Source organism: Rhinolophus sinicus, chromosome 6 (assembly GCF_057876585.1).
Source record: "Rhinolophus sinicus isolate RSI-liver-muscle chromosome 6, RSI-T2T, whole genome shotgun sequence".
NCBI classification, from domain to species: Eukaryota; Metazoa; Chordata; class Mammalia; order Chiroptera; family Rhinolophidae; genus Rhinolophus; species Rhinolophus sinicus.
This window is the reverse complement of record NC_142506.1, coordinates 63,427,704-63,448,104: the sequence shown is the minus strand read 5'-3', so window position 1 is coordinate 63,448,104 and position 20,401 is coordinate 63,427,704. Positions and strand designations below refer to the sequence as shown.

General features: G+C 34.0%; 1 protein-coding gene across 7 annotated transcripts in view; it reads left to right on the top strand.

Annotated features, from left to right (window-relative positions):
- The window catches only part of BRINP3 (BMP/retinoic acid inducible neural specific 3), a 262,338-nt gene that overhangs the window by 158,122 nt on the left and 83,815 nt on the right, over nucleotides 1–20,401 (top strand). For all 7 annotated transcript variants that reach the window (XM_088799152.1, XM_019744446.3, XM_074317040.2 and 4 more), the window contains 2 exons: nucleotides 3,715–3,820; nucleotides 11,042–11,278. In XM_088799152.1, coding sequence (XP_088655278.1) covers nucleotides 3,715–3,820; nucleotides 11,042–11,278 — 343 coding nt within the window. The remainder of the gene's footprint in view (nucleotides 1–3,714; nucleotides 3,821–11,041; nucleotides 11,279–20,401) is intronic.

The window sequence follows — 20,401 nt, the reverse complement described above, 5'->3', positions numbered from 1 at the left end:
ATATGAGACATACATTGTGTATATGAACTACAATTATGTTCACAGGTATTGTCCATAAAGAAAGAATTAGTAAAATGAATAAGTTTTGACAAAAAATGTATACAATAATACAGCTTTATTTCTATTAAAATAATCAGTCCTTACATTAAATGAGGACACTTGTTAAAACATTGGAAATACAGTGCGAGCCAAATAGGGCTGGTGTACTCTAGGTTAGTGTTACCTTTAACAACCCCCCGCAAAAAATGTTTTTAAACTCTGTTAGGTGAATAAAGAACAGAAAGATTATTTCTGGAAGAAGGAACATTTGAAATGGACTACAAGGTAGGGCATTCTCAGGGAAACAGGGGCAAAATGTGGGCCAAGTTAAAGAATGTAGGCGGAACTGGTAATGCAGTTTTTCTGGAAGGAAGTACTAATAACACGTTGCACTCTTCGCTCCACACCAACCCCCAACGTAGATGCGTTCCTCTTGATGCAAGTACAGTATGGGGTAGGCAAAATCTCCTCGTAAATATTAGCATTTATTTTGTATTATCTAGGGAAGATGTCGGTCTCTCGAAGAGATAATTGAACCGAGAAGAAAGTCCTTAGGCTCTTTCACTGAGCATAACTCAGAGAAAGGTCTACATTGTACTTGTCAAATATTCTTTCATTTCATCCATATGATCAATGGTAATATGACATTATTCAAAAGCTACTTCGATATAACGTAATACTATTCTGAAGTACATGACAACCTGGTGCTGTGAATAAAGGATGGTCGGTCCTGAGCATCACTTGGTTCCTACTGTCAGAGATTTTCATCTCTGACAAAAGGATGTGAACAAATACATAAAATGAGGGGAGGGGAGAGCAATAGGCAGTGTTCCTCTGGGCTACTAATTTATTTCATTGCTTGAATTTCCAACATGAACGTTTATGACTTTCACGATTAAAAATGACAGGTTGGAACAAACAACAGTACTGACAGTCCGTATTTTTTCTTATCATATGCTCAATAAATAGTTCACAGATGAAAAGTTATTGTCTTGGGGAATAGACACAATCATGAGGGGTTGTTTGGTTTTGCTTTTTTGTTTGTTTGGAATTTAAAAGGTAAAAAGATTTCCTCCTCTTGATTTCAGATAAAGTTTCTAGGAACATTGCAAGTTTTTAAAACATGTGTATTTACAGATTTACAATAAGAGATATACTATTCATGCAATTATACACTTTTTAAATTGCTGATAAACAATAATTAGTTCCATAAAAATGGTGAACTAATGTTTTGTTTTATTTTGAAAAAAGCCTAGAGCAAAAGCTGTTTCACATAGTTGTATGTAATGTATGTGTGTGCATAATTTTACATAGTACATATACATTTTCTCTCCACATGAGTAAATATGTTTTCATATAATCATACTCTTTTCATAGGTTCCTGATTGTCTTCTATACCAGAGGTTGGAAGACTTCCTGTTTTTATTGTTGTTACTGTTGTTTTACTCATTTCTATTCTACGTAACTCAGCTGCCTACTTTTTTCCTGGAGCAAAATTTTTGGTTTATTCTTATAGATTATTTTTACTATATCGTGATCTATTCATATTGATGTGACCTTGGACATAATTTGTGTCTAGTCTGGTTCAAGGGTATGTTTGATTTAGGGTGATTTCAAATCCAGGTGCCCTTTCTCTGTTCACAAAGAAAAATGTTAACATCAGCACTGATATCAGAAGAAGTATCATGATCTTACAACCTTGATTGAGAGCGGGCTGTGAATAGTTTCAATAAGTTCACACTAGAGTTATTCTTGTTCCTTTGCTTTTTAATAGCAAGCATATAATCATACTCTGTATTTACTTTGGAATAATTACTGTGGTTCAAGGTGCTGTCGCTTTGCTCCATATCTTGTTGTTATTACTTATGCTAGAAATCTCAGTGGCCTTTCCTTCCCTCCATAGTGTACATTTTCAGTGTTTCATAATCTTGCCAGTTATAATTGTTTTTATAGTCCATTTTCTTAAGGTAAATCTTATTGCAGCTGCTTATTTCATCCCTTCATCATCTCAGTAATGGCCTTAATGTCTTCCTTGGTTTGGTTTTCCTGTCACACTGCCCTCTTCTCTTTCTCTTAATCAACACCCATGGGTTTACACAAGAACCTAATATGTGTCGCGGCTACTTCAGTGAACAAATAGCAATGTCTCCACGCACTGTGGGGCCGGCATTCTAATGAGAAGTGTCAACAGTAATTGTGATAAGTGAGTAAATTATTCAGCATGTAGAAGATGATATCTACTGTAGAAAAACAGAACAAGGTAAAGGAGAAAAGGAAATAGTAACAGTTGAAAGAAGGAAGTGTGGGAAGGTGTGTTCATTTAAAATAGGTTAGTGCAGGTAGTCCTAAGTGAGTGACATTCGAACAAAAACTTGAAGACAGTGAAGGTGTGAGCTGAGAAATGTATTGAGGAAGACCTCTCCAGGTACAGGGACAGCGAGCCACAAATTCTGAAACAAGAGGATAACTAGTGTGTTTGCTGGACAGCACAGAGGCTGTGTGGTGGGCGGAGTCTATGAGGAAGAGAGAGGGGAGGGGAGTCCGGAGAGGTAACAGGAGCTGGATAACATGACATTTTTTTAGTCCTAGAAAGAAAGAGCTCTTGGCTTTTACCCTTAGCGGCATGGGAGGCCATTGGGGCGTTGTGAACGGTGGAGTGAAATGATCTGAATGATGTTTTGCAAATATTCAACATTGAGAAGAGAATGTCTTTATACAACACAAAGATTATTACAAAACTCCCCTGCTTAAAATATGCTTGGTTTAAAAAAAAAAAGTATTTGATATAAATTTCCAGCCTCACATAATTGATTAACCGTCTCCTCATCTCCTGACACTATTCTTCTCAAGGAAGCCATGGAAAAATCAGTCTACGATATGTGATTCCATAATTAAGTGCTAAGGCTGTGCAGTGCAAACCATAGCAGTATAGAAGTGGTAAAACACCACACGTGGAAATCATTAGGGCTACTTCCTGTGGGTGTTTGGGCATGGGTTCAGTCTTGAGGGTCGATGAAATCAGTTTGTCAAAGGGTGAAGGGGGATTATAGGATGAGGATGTTGTGTGCGAAAGAATTAGAAACAAGAGTGTCCAGTTGGACAACAAGATAACCTGCCTGTTGGGGAGCAGTGGGGCAGACCAGAGCCACGCAGAAGAGTTTAGACTTCGATGCCACCATAAAAAGAGGGGACATTGGTAATTTTTTTTTTAAAGTAGAATAATAAAATCATAAAATCAGTTTTTAGACAGGAGCCTGGTAGATGGTTCTGATTTGCTGAGGAATGATAAACAAGCAAACAAAATAACAATTCTCATAGGAGTCAAAACTTGCTCTCTACGTAAAGGAGCATCCCCTCATCTTATCTCAGACAGTCAGTCACCTGATGGGAGTGATGCTTTTGACCAAAGAGGGCTCCCATTATTTTTCTCGAAGATTTATGCCTGGCCCAGGGAAGAACATGGAATTAAAAACAAAGGGAGTTATGTTTCTCCTCTGTGCTTCAGTGTGTGTAGTATTTCTATCTATTGGATCCTAGACTTTTCAGTGATGTTTCCTGTTAAACGTGTAATATCAGTGTCGGACAACTACACTGAACTGAAAGAACATGGTAAAGTCTGATGTATGTAATAAAGTTGCTATGTTTTCCTTTTTTTTTCTTTTTCTTTTTTGCCAGGTAACAGAAACACGAACAGGTCCTCTTGGCTGCAGTAACTATGACAACCTAGATTCTGTCAGTTCTGTTCTGGTTCAGAGTCCTGAGAATAAGATTCAGTTGCAAGGTATGTATGTAAATTTTCATTAATTGTCTATGAGCCTGGATGACAGTTATCCAGCTCTGATTACTTTCTCCTCCTCCTCCTTCTGCTTTTTGTTTGTTTGTTTTTAAGCCACATGTGTGGCTCTAGGCTGTTAAAATGGTCATAAAAGGGCAATTTCCTAATTTTTAGCTGATATCAACATTCTAGATCAGATGAAGAAAATGTCCAAATTCAATGTACTTTTTTTTTTTTTTTTTTTAGTTTCAGGTATACGAAACAATATGGATGGACCTAGAGAACATTATGTTAAGTGAAATAAGCCAGACAGAGAAAGACAAATACCATATGATCTCACTTATATGTGGAATCTAAAGAAAAGAATAAATGAATGAACTAATCAGATACAGTCTCGGAGACATAGAGGAAAAACTGAGGGTTGCTAGATGGGAGGGGGGGTGGGGATAAGGGAGAAGGTGAGGGGATTAGAAAGCACAATGCGTAACCACAAGATGGCCACAGGGATACAAAAGTCAATTTACTTCTTAAATTATGTAATTTCTAGCAATTAAATTTATCATGATAATATTTTACTTCCATGCACTAATCATTGTGTCAATAAGTAGCTGTTTTTTCATGTGTCTGCCTGAGATTTGACTTTTTCGTGGTAGATTTTGGTAAAAGTAGTGGACAAATTTATGCAAAGTGTAGCATGAACTGTTGACATTTTAAATATAACCGAATACGACTGTTAAGGCTGCATTTGTCTTCTGACAAATAGAAATGTACTTGAGATTATACTAACAAAATTTTTATATTTATATTATTTTCACTATAAAGGTAAATTATCTGATAATGGTGATAACTTACTATCTTTTTCTATTACTATATTTTGAGATAATTTAATAGAGAATTTTTTTAAATAACTTTTTATAAGTATATATTGTCTCCAAAATGATTATCTGTATGCGTATTACTCACTCATACAGGCAGGAAAAGGTTATGCCTACCACGTTTAAACATGTACTAGTTTGAATAAGTTCAGGAAAGTCTTTGTCATGACTGATCACAGAAATGATTGTGAGCTGTTCTTTTCTAGTCTACCTTTCTTAATTGCATAAGTTAGAGCTGTGTTTACAATCTTCAGTTTTACATAAAAATGACTAAAAATTTTAGAAATTCTGCCATTTGTTCTCAACTTTTCAACCTTGAAAAATGTAACAGCTTTGGTTTATTTAAATTTATCCAAAATAATGAATGACATTCATTTTGAGTTGTATAAAAATTGCAAAGAAAGTACTTTACAATTATGAACTTTAAATACTACCTAACAGATCATTATCAGTTTTAGATTTAAAGTTAATGAAATATTTTCTCTAAACAGAAATACAGTTTACTAATAGTATTTGTAATTCTTTACTGCTTACTCCTTTTCAAATGTATGTTTTTCCATCAGAGTAATAACTTTCATTGAAAAGGACAAATAAGGTTTATATCAAATATGCTTATTCCAATTGATTTATTATTAAAATGTATTGAACACAATTTATTGATTTTACTGTTTGTGAATCACTGTTGTGTTCAGTTTTCAGAATATTATAAACACAAAACTTCAGCCTTTTATCTGTCTTCAAAAAAAAAATTGACACAAGGAATAAATGAAGCAACACTTCCCTTATGTCTAACTATATTTCTACTCTTTTCAATTTATGTGAGTAATTTCTGCATCTCTTTCACCTTTTTCTATTCGTCAGGCTGATATGTTCAATTGTCTGTTGCAACCCTACTTGTACAAAGGCCTTTTCCAAACATAATCTTAGGAAATCACTATCAAGACCATCAATCTCCCATGTACTCTTTCTTAAATTTCGTCTGAATATACTGATAGTCTTGAGAATCGTGTTGATTCACCTTTTCAACCTCACCTTTAACAGTAGCCCTTTGCTTGTCCTCTTTAAAAAAGACTACAAAGCATTCACTGATTCTGAATCAATGTTATCGTAAATAAATTCCTTTCAAGAATGTAAAGACTAGTGGATTACTCTATGTGGTATTTGGAAAAACTAGTGTCTCTAAAAAATATTTTATTGAGGTACCACCATAGGTCTTTGTGTCTTTAATAGTTAGTTAGTTAGCATAGGTCTTTGTGTCTTTAATAGTTAGTTAGTTAATTAGTTAGATGGATGGATACATACATATACATCGATATAGATGATATAGAGGTAGATAGATAGATACATACATGCATATATATACATATTGTCTGTCTGTGTGTGTGTGTGTGTGTGTGTGTGTGTGTTGTGTTGTGTTGATTTTAAGCACAAGGTGAAGTATTAGAATTAAGGTTTGGTACTTTAGGAGTCTTTTTACTTCAAATATCTTATCATCAGAAGTCTGGAATTAAGACAGTTTTTCAGTATTGATCTTCTTCTTCCAAGAGCTTTCTCTTGTAGGAGAAAATGAATTGCTCCTGAAGTAGAATTTTATCAGGGCAAAGAAAGTATCAATATGAATTACTAAAGGTAACAGCGTTAGTCAATAAATTTAGAACAAAACTTTACTTAACTGTCTATATAAGAATTAACATTTAGAGATGGGGTGTCAAAGGGCTGCACATAACAGATTAATTTTGACTGAAAATAAGTGAAATTAAATATTTTCTGGAAGTGAGAAAGCTGAATTTACCTGCTTGTTTGATCTTGAGATCTGGCTTTGCTAATTAGGTTACAAAGCAGACATTTTTCAAAAATTGAAAGCTGTATCTACAACTCCAAAATATTGATGAAAGTATATTTAATATATATGACAAAAAAGTAACTCATAAGAATTACTTTAATTACTTGAAGTTAATACTAGTCCAATTTTTTAACCCCTGATGAATTTACCACATCAAACATGGTTCCTCTGAGTCAAAGGTTAACAAGAGTAATTAAAAGTCATTTATGAAATCTTCGTAATAGATGTTTGGTAAAATTTCTAGAAATCAGGAAAGTGAATGATCTATACGACTGAGTTACAAATACTTTTTCAGATAAGTTGGTCCTTAATGTTTATTTTATCAAAATTGGCACAGGACTTGGTTATCATCGCATGAAAAAATGTAATGTGTTTTTAAATGATGGCTCACTCTGCAATATTTTTTGTTTATAATAAAAACCTAATGATATTGCCTCACAAAACTATTTTGTTTCTCTATTAATATATTTAAATAAATTTTATTAAATATAAAAATGAAACATAGGGAAATAATTTATATTAAAGCTATATATATATATATATTAATTTGTATTTCTAGTAAAATATACATAAACTAATTAACAATATGAGCGAAGAAGCAGTGAGGAGTACTGGTCAGCTGCTCATTTTCAATTAGTTGCTTGTCTTACTACATGCAAGTTACTATTTTCTTGATATCGCATGAATTTTATAAAACCTCATGTATTGATTCACCAAATATTGCTTCTTTCCTTTGTCATATCATTCCGTGGTTCCAGTTAAGTGTATTTTTGGAGCTTTTGGTCATGACCTGTACATCTCTTATACTATCTTTGGTATTTTATACCCTTTGCCTTTTTATTCTGTGTTCAATATTTTTTTCTGACATATTCAAGTTTGCGAATTATCTCTTCAGCTGTGCCTAGTCCGCTATTAAATTCACCAATCACATGTTTACTCTAATTTATATATTTTTATCTGCAATATTTCTATTTGATTATTACTTATAATTTCTAGATTTCTGTCAAAATTGTCTGCTTTGTCATTAAATTTTTTATGAGGTCATTGAAATTAATTTAGAGTTTGTGTTTGATAGACTCTATAGCTTCCCTTGGTATTTTTTATGCTCATTATATTTTTTATTGAATTCGGATGCTTTACATGCAAATTTGTACAAATTATTTAAAATTCATGATGACATTTTCTTTCTACAGAGATTTACTTTTGTGTCCAATACATTTTTAACCGAACCATTTGGAAGTATGATTTAGCCCTGGTGAATGAAGCCTAGTTGCTGTTTTACTTACTTCTTGGGTATGCAGCCCTTCTGGGTTACAAGTCGTGAAGAATTTAGTATCTTTATCATGACTGGTTCAAAACTTCAATATTTGCTTTGCTAACTGGGCAAAACTCTAAGACACAAGCTCTGCCCAAAGTTTGGCTCAGTCCTCAGGGGTTCTTTTCTTTGCAGGTTAACCCCAGAAATCCTCACTAGTATTGATACTCGGATCCTTTCAAACTGATTATTTCTAATATTTTCTCCAGATTTTTGATTTGTTGCTCCTGAGAAGGTTGGTTCAAAAAAAAAAAAAAAAAATCTAGTCCTCAAGTGCTAGATTCCTCCACATTCCACTCTGGTTCCAGCTTGTAGCTCTTGCCCAGCCTCACACAGTAGTCTCCTGTGCTCAGAACACAGCTGCCTTAAGCGTTGTGTCAGTACCAAGGAGACCGACTCTACAGTCTTATCAGTATGCTTACTCTACTGTTTCTGTACATTAAAAATAAATCCTTAGTACAGCCTCCAATCACTCTTGAATTGTCTGCCAAGCTACTCCAAGTGATCTTGGAAGGGTATTGATTATTGTTTAAATACCAGGGGTGCCAAAAAAAATGTATACACATGACTTGTATTCATCTTTAGTTATCAGTTTATATTATTAAAATTTTAATACAGTTTTTTTCCTTTCTTAAAATGTGTATACATTTTTTTGGCACCCTTTTGGCTCTCTCTGTATGTGGTCTTGTTCTTAAATTACAAAGTTTTGTGTGGTCTGTCCTCAGACATCTTTCCCAAAAATCTTTGTTATTTTTAGTGTGGTTTTACAGAATGCCAGTTTCCTTCTTTTAGTGATAGATGGATAGCTAGCTTGATAGATAAAGATAATTATAGCAGAAATGCTTGTGTGTCTAAAACTGCACTGATCATTTCTTGCCACTAATCATTCCTTGCTAAATTACTTCTCCAGCCTTCTTTATTTCTGCAAAAGCATTCTTATCTCTACAGATTGAAAGTTACAATGTGATTACTTGGCTTATGACATTTTTAATGTTATGTAAATTCTTTTTTATTTTTATTTTTTGGTAAAATTAAGGTTGAGAGAGATCAGTGGCTTCTATACATCTGGTCCACTCATTTATACTTTCCTAAAATGTTTCGATAAGTATATGCTGCTTGTTGAGTCTCGTTATCAGAGACTCTGACTTGCTTCTTTTTAAAGTGGAATAGGGGTGTTTTGAGATGAAATTGTTAGATATTTCTGAGGTAATTAGTGACCTATAAGACTAGTAAATTAACAGTATTTCTTGCTTTATCATTTTACTCTTCTAAGGCATTTGACATATCTCACCTGCCTTATATCAAATAAGTTTGTTAGATTCTCGTTTTTCTTCTCTTATCACCTAAATTGCCTTTCCATCACTTTTTTTCAGTTTACCTAGTTTTAGTCTTCTGTATGAATTAATCTCTTTCTTTATATCTTCCACTTCCAAATAAGTACCTTCCAGAGTATTCTGCATCTTTAAGTGTCTTTTACATACAATTTAAATAATTCTACACACTTCGCTCTGATCTAGAAACCCCAATAACAATATTCTAAGTTTATTTTTCTAAGCAACTCACTCATTGCATTCTTATAGTCCATGTGCATTGAAATAATACTACTTATTACTTGCTATTTTACATATATATATATAATTTGTGTGTGTTGTTATTAATGTATGATCCTTTGCCACAAAAGACCTATCTCTTAATTTTGAAAACTATCCATATGTCAAATAATATTCCATTCTTTTTCATGAAATGTTTCATTAATTTTATGAACCTAATATAATTGCTTACCCAGTTAATTATACCTAGTTAACTATATGCATTCCAATTCTAGTAGTTATTAAGTACTTTTGTATAAAATTATTACACAGTTACTTCTTTTATTTTTCCTAATTATATTGCAAGTACCTTTAGGGCAAAGAAATGTTTCTGACATCTTCATATTTAAATTTAACAGATCTCTTCCAAATAGGAGACATTCAATAGATGTTATTTGTTTGAGGGGAAATAAAAATGAATAATAAAGTGACTATGTAAGTTCTAAGAGTACTTTCCTGACCAAAATATGGGAGAGTTAATCTGAAAGACACAGATGTAATTGTCAAGATATTTTGAAAGTAGATTTTCTTCCTAAATTCTAATTTATGGTTTTTAAAATTATCTCATAGGTAATGTTCTAAGGTCAAAAACAATTTTTTGTTAGAAAGAAAACATACGAAAGGTGTAAAAATTTAGTCTTTTATTAAATAGCAATTATGTTTTGTCCAACTTTTCCCTTATTCTCATACTTATTTTCATCTACTGATTATTTTGCTTGTTTATATTAAATTTTCCTGTGTAGCAAGAAACACTGAAATTGAAACTATATTTATCTTGAAATATTATAATAAATATAAATATAGTAGAGATCCCCAAATATTAATCGTATGGCCTTATTTTCATTGTTCATATTTTCTTAAGAGTGAGCAACTTTACTAGACTTGCATGTAGAAAAGTAATGAACTGTATCACTAGGGCTGTCTTAATACATGGCAAGGTAGTAAACTGGGGAACAAGTAAATCAGTCCACTTGCTTTTCTGTAGTCAGAATTAGTTATATGTTGTCAATGGCATCACATAAACTTTACCAGCAACCTTCCTTCACTCTTGTACCGATGACACAACTCGTATTAGGTTACTTATGTAGATGTAGGATGATAGTCTAAAAGTAAAATGAACATATTGAAAACTATTTGCAGCCAAGTGAGGTCACATGAATGCATGCATCTGTTTTCGAAGATAGAGAGACTCTATCTACATTATGTAAAAATAACCAAATATTCTGATCAAATACGTCAAAGAGCCAATCGAATAAGTTAAAAAACAAAATCTGATAGTCTGAGGGATTTAAACATGTCTATAATTTCTGGGATTTTTGAATGGTGCATGGAGTCAGCACATGCTGAAAAGAATTACAAATATTTGCAATTTTGTATGCTTAAATAATTTTCCAATGGTAGTTTTAAATACCCATCAATTCATAACTTGATATACTTAACTTGTGACTTTTTAGGTTGGTGCAAAAGTAATAGCGTTTTTTTTTTTTCAATTCTTTTTAACCGTTTGAACAGCAGTTACTTTGGCACCAGCCTAACAAATGTAAATATTTATTATCTTTGTTTTTCTTGTCAATATAAACCTATTCGCTTTGTTTGTTCTTTAAGGGCTACAAGTGCTCCTTCCAGACTATCTTCAGGAGCGTTTTGTACAAGCAGCTTTGAGCTACATTGCTTGCAATTCAGAGGGAGAATTTATGTGCAAGGACAATGACTGCTGGTGTCAGTGTGGCCCCCGATTCCCAGAGTGTAACTGCCCCTCCATGGACATCCAAGCCATGGAAGAGAATCTCCTTCGAATAACCGAAACCTGGAAAGCCTACAACAGTGATTTTGAGGAATCAGGTAAGACATGTATTTTAATATAACAGCACTTTGAAACGTTGGCCCCAAAATTACTATATTGAAAAGACCATTTTGCCCTTTCAGAAGAAACTACTACATACTTGGAAGGGATTTTATGTAATTTTTTTTATTCTTTCAAATAGACCAGTGTATTGCTTTTATTACTAGTTATTCAATATTTGAAAGTATGTATCATGTTTGTGTATTGCTATGTCTAAGGGCACTACAACCTAGTTTTCTCTTGACCTGATATATTTGTCACTTAACAAACACAGTTGGTGCCTTTCTGAATACAAGAACTTATCATGTGATACATCTGACACCTTTCTGGATTTTTCTTGTGGTCCCTCAGTTTTACTCGTGAGGCAAAATGCAGAAAGCAGATGTTCTGTATCTTCTTTACATTAACACGAATCTCATGAATGCATACCTTCACTTACTACTTATTTTTTGATCTAACTTAGATCAAGTTGGATTTGACAGTGTTTCTGGATTTTGATTTTTGCTATTTCTGAATGTGCATGAGTGTTTTCCATAAGACGTAACCTGTGATAACTATCATTTCATAAAACATTGAACTTCAAGTAAAGATTAAAGATGCCTCAACATAAAATTAAAAATATTGGTAAGAACATATGTAATAATTCATGATAGAAAAAAATAAGAAAAATACCCAGATTGTGGTGAGTATAATTAAGTAGGATTTAGTCAAAAGTGTTGGATATGACTTACTTTCAAATGCGAAAAAGAGGTTTTAACTGCCAATAGTTCACATTTATATGCTTGAATGTTATCATTCTGGTGATTCATTTAATCAAACACACTTAAAAAGTGACAACAAAATTCAACATCTATTCATGATAAAGACAAAACAAATTAGGCATACAAGCAATGCATCTCAACATAATAAAGGCCACATATGACAAACTCACAGCTAACTTCAGGTAAGGACACAACACAGTTGATGGTTTACAAAGCATCACCCTGTGGTGGGGTAGAACTGCCATTATAGCATAAAAGGGTAAGTGAATTGATGTGGGAAGAGTTAATAGTGTTAGGATTTCTTAAGATATATTTTGATAAAAAATAGTGCATAATAACTAACCCTCCTCAATTTTAATAATAATTCTCTCAAAATAGGAATAAAAAATAATTATATTTGTGTAAACAGGAAAAACTGTCCAGAATCAGAGATCCTTGTCCCTTGACATTGCTAGGAAACCTAAGGAATTTGCAATCGCAAATTTTTCTTTCTAGTTTTCCCAACAGAATACTCAGAAAATCATGTAATACACATCTAACATGTTCTATGCATATAAAAACATCTGATGTTTAAAAATAGTTACGGAGATGAGGGTAAACGGGATCAAATCTATGGTGATGGAAGGAGAACTGACTCTGGGTGGTGAGCACACAGTGTGAGACATAGATGATGTGTTACAGAATTGTACACCTGAAACCCAGGTAATTTTACTATTGTCACCCCAATAAACTTTAATAAACAATACTTATAAAAGATAATAATAATTATGGAATGCAGCACTGTTAGATAAATTAAAATATATGGTAGTCTCCCTAGGGTTAAACATTTTTAAATGATAAGTTATGATAGGTTAGACCAGGGAATGGTTTGAACTCCGCCTCCCCCCAATATTTAAAGAACTTACAGAGAATGCTACTCCTTTTATTTTGTTTTGAAAAGGATATATATTATATATTATATATATAATATATATTATACACATATATATTATATATAATATTTATGTATATGTGTAATTATTATTATTTTTTATTCACCAAATGAGCAAATTTTGCTTCCTGGTAGATGTAGTGTATTGAAGTAGGCTAACACTTCCATTGATAGTACCTAGAAAGGTGAATTTCTTTTTAATTATATTTTTAAAGACATAATAGATAATAAAAGCAACAGAAACTAAATCCTAAATGGACTAGAATTCCTGAAAGAGATGTAAGCTGGAAATTCACTCCTTCCTTCCTTCCTTCCTTCCTTCCTTCCTTCCTTCCTTCCTTCCTTCCTTCCTTCCTTCTCTCTATTTATTTTTTCATTGATTGATTCCATTCCATAAATATTTGCCAATTCTTAGTTTAGTCCAGAAGCTGAGGAACCTGCATTTTCCCAGGAAAAAAGTGGCTGAAGGGAGAAAGAAAAAACAGCAAATTTTTAGAGGTTGTGGAGACTGACAAATTTCTAGACCCAGTGGACCTAAAAATGATCAGTTTTACCACAAGATACTTGCTGAATTTTAGATAATGCTAGATGCTAAGTCTTTGAAAACAGAGTGAAGCTAACCACAGACTTTTAGGTGCCTAAGAAATAAAAACTCTAGAGGGAGGGGCTTGAAAATAAAATAGGCAAGACTAGAAAACCCTAGAGAGAATGATGAATTGACACTTGAGTTTTTATAACTGTTTTTGTTCCCCTGGGGCACATTTATCAATTTAAGGCACAGTTAGAAGCTGAGGATCTAGAATTAGTGCCTAGAAAATGTTGCTATTCCTGGATAGCGGGAAAGAAAAAAATTTTTTCAGCCACGGTAGATTGAATTGAGAAAATTGGAGGCTTAATGGGGATTTAAATGCAGAACCCATCTCCTCTTTAAGACATTTGCTGCATTTTGAATTTACCTGTGGCAGATGACTAAAGAGATAAACTGAAAACCTGTGAGTGGTGGTAGATAGGAATCTTTTGCAGGGTTACGACCTGAAGTAGCTGATGTCACACCATGAGCATCTGAACGCCGCCCCAGAAGAACAGGAGAGAATCAGAGGTAGACTGAGTCCTGTGAAATTATAACCCGACACTGATGATATTAGTAGCTCAAATCCTCACCTCAGGAGTTGATTCTAAAAAGATCAACTCCTTATTCAGTGTCTGTAAAATATGAAGAGGGTGACCTCTTGAGGATGAAAACATTTTCTCAAACTTCTGCAGTTCATTTTGATAAATGATGGACATAAAACCCTGATTTGCAACATAGATGACCAGACGAGGACTTATGGCCAATATCAAAGAAAAAATAAACCACACCAGACATGGAAGATGATCCCAATATTAAAATTAGTAGGAGAGATGTTTAGATGATTATTATTAAAAAGTGAAAAGAAATAATAAAGGGAAGGAAAGATAAAGTAGATGAAAATATTGAAAAGTTTGGAATGTTTGAAACTGGACCATAAGACAATAAAGCAGAAAATGGGAAAAATCATCTGGGAAAGGTTTCAGTTGTCTTTTCAATAAATTGTGTGGGTCAGATCTAATTTCACTGCAATGGTTATTGTATTAAATGTTGTATTTTTCTCATGACATTACATATTTGAAATAAGAGACTAGCACTGGGTAAAATCATCATCACAATAATCATCATCATATAATAGAAGGCTATTTGCTTTTTACTAGAGACATGCAAGCACTGATAAGTTGAGGTTAAACGGGGGGGGAAATATGTACTGCAAACATTAGTGAAAAATTACTAGACTAAATTTTAAAGCAAGATACATTAATTGAAGAAAAATATTCCATAATAATAACACAATTCAACAGTAATATATATCATAATTATTAATTTACATGAATCACACCACACTCATTAAAAGGGCAGCTAAGACTTTATTAAGACTATTGTAATAAAGGAGAGAGACTTATAATAGAGACTTAGGACAGACTTACAATTGAACTCAACTCCTCTGAAACAAAAGGAGAATTTTGAAAACACCAGGATTATTAGCTCAATGAAAAGTGCTAGAGGACATTAGCAGGAAGGGTGGTCAGTGTGATTCCACCATCTGTGTTTGCTAATTGTCCCTTATTGAAGTTAGTCTCCTACTTTCCCACAGAGAATGGGAAATAAGTGTGCCATCTCCTATTCCTTTGATGCTTACATTTCAAGCAGATGGCCCCCAGGTCCTTGAGAAAGACATTTCCGCTTTCTAGAATATTTACACCTTGAAGGGACAAAGAAGGAATTTACTATTGCAAGTTTCCTGAAGCAAAGGGAGATCAGGAATAAATCTGTTCAGAGTTTAGTCAAGACGAGGGGAACATTCATGCCCTTTTGGTTAATACCCAATAACAGAGCCCCCAAAACCATGAAGAAAAATTTGACAGGACAAAAAGGAACAAAAGACACATAAGAATCATAGTGTGGCAGTTTACATACTTCTTTTAATAAATGAAAGAACAAACAAATTGAATATCAGTGAAGATTTATTGAATTTCAAAAGGGACTTAACAGATTAAAATAAAGGGAACACTTATCAGACAAAAAGAAATGACAGAATTCATAATGTCTAGTGTTCATTAAATATTTACCAAATTTCACCATAAGCTGGATCATAAGCCTGAACAAATTCCAAAAGATTGAAATCATTTAGAATATGTATTCTGACTACAATGTAATTAAACTGAAATCAGTAACTAAAAGATAAATGGGCAAACTTCATCTGCCTGCAAATTAAGTTCTAGGCTTCTAAGTAATCTATGCAAAAGAAGTTAAATAAAAAGTTAAGTCGAAAGTGTAAGTCAAACAAAAAGTTATAAAAGAGAAAATATGTGGAACTGAACACTGATAAAAATATGACAAATCAAAACTTGTGTAATGCAGGTAAAGAATTGCTTCAGGGGAAATTTATAGCCTAAAGACAGCTTTTTGGGGAAAAAAGAGAAAGAAACTTGGAAATCAATTATTTAAAGCTCTACCTTAAGCATTTTAAAAAATAAATAACTTTCTCTTTAATTAGATGGGAGAAACAAAGACAACAGCAGAAATTAATACAATTGAAAATAATTTGGCAGGTAGAGAAAAGCCAGAGTCAAATGTTTGTTCTCTGGAAAGACTAATAAACCTAATAATTACCCAGAGTAATCAAGAAAAAAATGGAAAAGTATACAAACTTGAAATATCAGAAGTGTGAAAGGACACATCACTAGATACACTACAGAAATCTTTTTAAAAATGTGAAGAAATTATGAAGAACGTTTACATCTAAACATTTGCCAATTTGGATGAAAGATACATCTTTCCAAAAGTAAATTTACCAAGCTTTACAGAAAAAGAGATCGAAAATTTTAGTTATTCATTAGGTTTGAAATAAAGGTATCTATTATTAAAGTGTTTCCCCCCAAAAAAACCTCTTTTGGCTGTAGAATAAGAAAATTGTAAACAATCTTTCTTTTGATCAGCAATACAAAAATTCTAACAAAATTTTATTTATTGAGAAGCAGTATATAAAAATAATAATATATGGTGACTAAATTAAATTTATTTCAGATTACTTTAAGCTTAAAACTATGAATCAGATTTCATCACAATTGGAACATAGAATAGAATCATGTGAACATCTCAATTAATTCAGAAAAAAACAAACACCCATTTGTGATTTAAAACTAAAAATCATGAAGCAAACTTGGAATACGTGGAACCTTCCACCTTTTAATAAAAATTTTCTACAAAAACCGAATATATAATGGCAAAAATAGGAAAGCTTTTCTCCTGAGAGCAAGAATGAATAGTGGGGCCGGCCTGGTGGCTCAGGCGGTTGGAGCTCCATGCTCCTAACTCTGAGGGCTGCTGGTTCGATTCCCACATGGGCCAGTGGGCTCTCAACCACAAGGTTGCCAGTTCAATTCCTCAAGTACCACAAGGGATGGTGGGCGCCCCCTGCAACTAAGATTGAACACGGCACCTTGAGCTGAGCTGCTGCTGAGCTCCCAGATGGCTCAGTTGGTTGGAGCGCATCCTCTCAACCACAAGGTTGCCAGTTGGACTCCCGCAAGGGATGGTGGGCTGCACCCCTTGCAACTAGCAACGGCAACTGGACCTGGAGCTGAGCTATGCCCTCCACAACTAAGATTGAAAGGACAACAACTTGACTTGGAAAAAAGGCTTGGAAGTACACACTGTTCCCCAATAAAAAGTCCTGTTCCCCTCTCCAATAAAATCTTAAAAAAAAAAAAAAAAAAAAAAAAAAAAAACAATACTCAGAAGAAGTCTGACGTACTGTGAGAAAAACTTAAAAAAAAAATAAATGAATGAATAGTGGAGCTCAGTGCATGTTATATGCCTAGATTGGTGGTGAATTGGTCAAAAATTATTCAGGAATGTTCAGTGGCTACATATTTTGAACTAGTAGTTAGAAGCTAGTGCTAATAAACGTCAGACTTTTAAATCTAACTCGTATTCAGGCAGACCCATCTTAGGTTGAGAATCATACTTTCAGCACACTGGTCCAGCTGTGTTAATGTTGGAGAAAATATGATTTACCAAAAATATCTATTTTTTGCATTACATTTACGAAATTGTTTCTAATATTGATAAATTTTATATTTAATTCTTTGTTCCAATTTGTATCTAGTGATTAGCTGATTCATATTTAATTTGAAGTGATCCTACTGTGCTGTAAGTTTTATGATCCATTATGTATAATATTGAGGGTTTTTTTTTTTCAGTGTATAGATAGTTAAGAATGAACCCGGATGTTTTATTAGTACATTACATCTTTAGTAAAATAACGTTCACTTATCCATACTTGGAACTAAACGACAGGTAAAATATTCTATTTTTACTGAACTCCTTTCAAAATAAGTGAAATATATGGAGAAGCACATTTGAAAGTTTTGAGAACCATTTTGTTTTTTTGAGAAATAAAACTTTTTTTGGTCCTCAGAGAAATAAACAAAATATAAGAAGTAATGAAGCAAATGTTACATTGGGGAACGATTCCTAAAATGTTCTCACCACCCACAAGCTCCTATTAGTTGACAGACTTTATTCTAAGCGCTTTGTTTGTAAGGAAATACACCAACTTATTTCATTTTCATGGTGATTGGGAAAGCAGTGATACTGTGGGCAAGCACTCTTTATTTATTTTTGTTATTTTTTTTATATGTTTTTATTTTATTTTTTATTATTAGTTTCAGGTATACAAAATAACTTGATGATTTGACAACACACTCGCCTCACAAAGTGATAACCCCAACTAGTCTACGACCCATCTGATGCCGTACAGAGCTGTTATAATACCATTGACTATGTTCCCTGTGCTGTGCTTTACATCCTGTGACTATATACATGCATACGCATTTATTGATTTAATTGTAGTTGACATTCAACATTTTTGTTTGTTTCAGTTGTGCAGCACAGTGGTTAGGCATTTCTATAATTTATGAAGCGATCCTGCCAATAAGTCTAGTACCCATCTGACACCATACACGTACCAATGGTCGTCACAGAATAGTCTCAGGGATGTGAAATACAGTATGGAGAATATAGTCGGTAATGTTGTAAAACTGTGTATATACTTTTATATGCCTGAAATTAAAATCCAGTTACACTCTAGACAGTACAAATGGGTTGGGGAGTTTCAGTTTATTTTCAAATTTTTAATTCAATTTAATTTGAAGATGTTTTTAAATACAAATAACATATCTAAAAGATATTTTCTACTGAAGTTGAGAAAAAAAAGAGTATATGTTTTTCATTTTGTCATAAGAGCATATACATCTGAATTTAGGAAATGCGTCCTTAAACGCAAATGGCATGTGGCAATACGTGGATTCGAATGTAAATAGTAACAATACAGAGCTGTAACACCAGTCCGCAAATCTAGACAATGCTACAGAAACGCACAATCACACATTCTCTGTGGAGTGTGACATTTCAGTTTATTTTTCCTTCTGCCACTTGTCCACTGTGAGCTGGCTGCGGTCCCCTGCCGCCTCACTCCAGGACAGGCTGACGATGCAGCCTCCATCTGGAGCAATGTGTCATTGTGACAGAGCAATACCTTGTTGTACCTTGCCAGAAACAGTCATTAGCAACAGCGCTAGCGTTCTGATTTTTGACATCTTGCTTGGCACTGGAAGTGGATTGGACACATGATTTTCATCCCCAGTTACCACAGACAACAGTTCCACCAGCTGTTTCCACACAGCTTCGCATGGATTGTCACCCTTCCAGCCCCTGGTGACGTGTCCTTGACTCAGCCCCCATCCACTAAGTCAGTGCCACAGCGATAGGCTTTTGCTTCCTTCAGCTCGGCCTCTCCCCTCCATTTCCGCCTCCCATTTCTGTAAAAGTCCAGATCAGCTTGGTACACAGCCATAGCAACCACCCTTCAAATCTCAGGTGCAGACAAAGGTCATTTCTTGCGCATTTTACACGTGTGAGCTGGACCTTTGCACGGCGTTGTCCTCACGCCTGGATTCAGGCTCCAGGGTCCCCATCTGGTGTGGTTTAGTTCTGGAGGCAGGACAGAGAGTGAAGTGAATAGCCACTGGCTCTCCTGTGGATGGCTGGGAATGAGGAAGAATGACTTCCCAGCAAGTCACATTACATGTGATCACATTTTATGGCCAAGCCATAAAATGGAAACAGAGACATGCCATTACCATATGCCTGGAAGAGAAGGTGATGTAAAACATTTGTGGATGCCCAAAATGTCAGCCACAAGCAACTAAAACTATCACGTCCTGTAGCATCTGACCATAATCTTAGTTGGGAATGTATGTCTCACTCTCCATACCTAAAGTTCTGTGGCCTTCTAGTATAGCCAGAAAAGGAGATGTGTATATTTTACGTGAACTTTGACACACTCAGTCCACTGTAGCCATCATTTTGTCCGAACTAAGCAGCTGAATGTCAGATAAGCAGACTGCATCAGTAACAAGCTCTGTGATCATTAGCAAGTCATTTAATCTCTTAAAACTTCAGCTATCTCATTTGTCATGCAGTTGCCTTATTTAGATTAAAGGAAGTAGGTATAAAATCCTCCTTCAGAATTAACTGTCACATATAATATTGCCTACTCATGCACAAAGCTTTTTGATAATCACATGCTTATGTTTATAACATTATTGTTTTATAGGGGGTGGTGATTAGAATATAAGAGTGCGGGAGACAAAACAAGCTTTTCATAATGTCAAGTCCAAAGATCGTTGTCACACTATCTGTGTATGTTTTAATTTACTGTGATAATCTGTTCATTGGCTCTACTGTGCTTTACACATATCCCCAGCACGAGAGACCGCATCCAGCTTCCATACTGATATATCAAAACCAATTTGATTTTCACTGCTGTTTGTTCTTACTGGTCAGTGTGTCT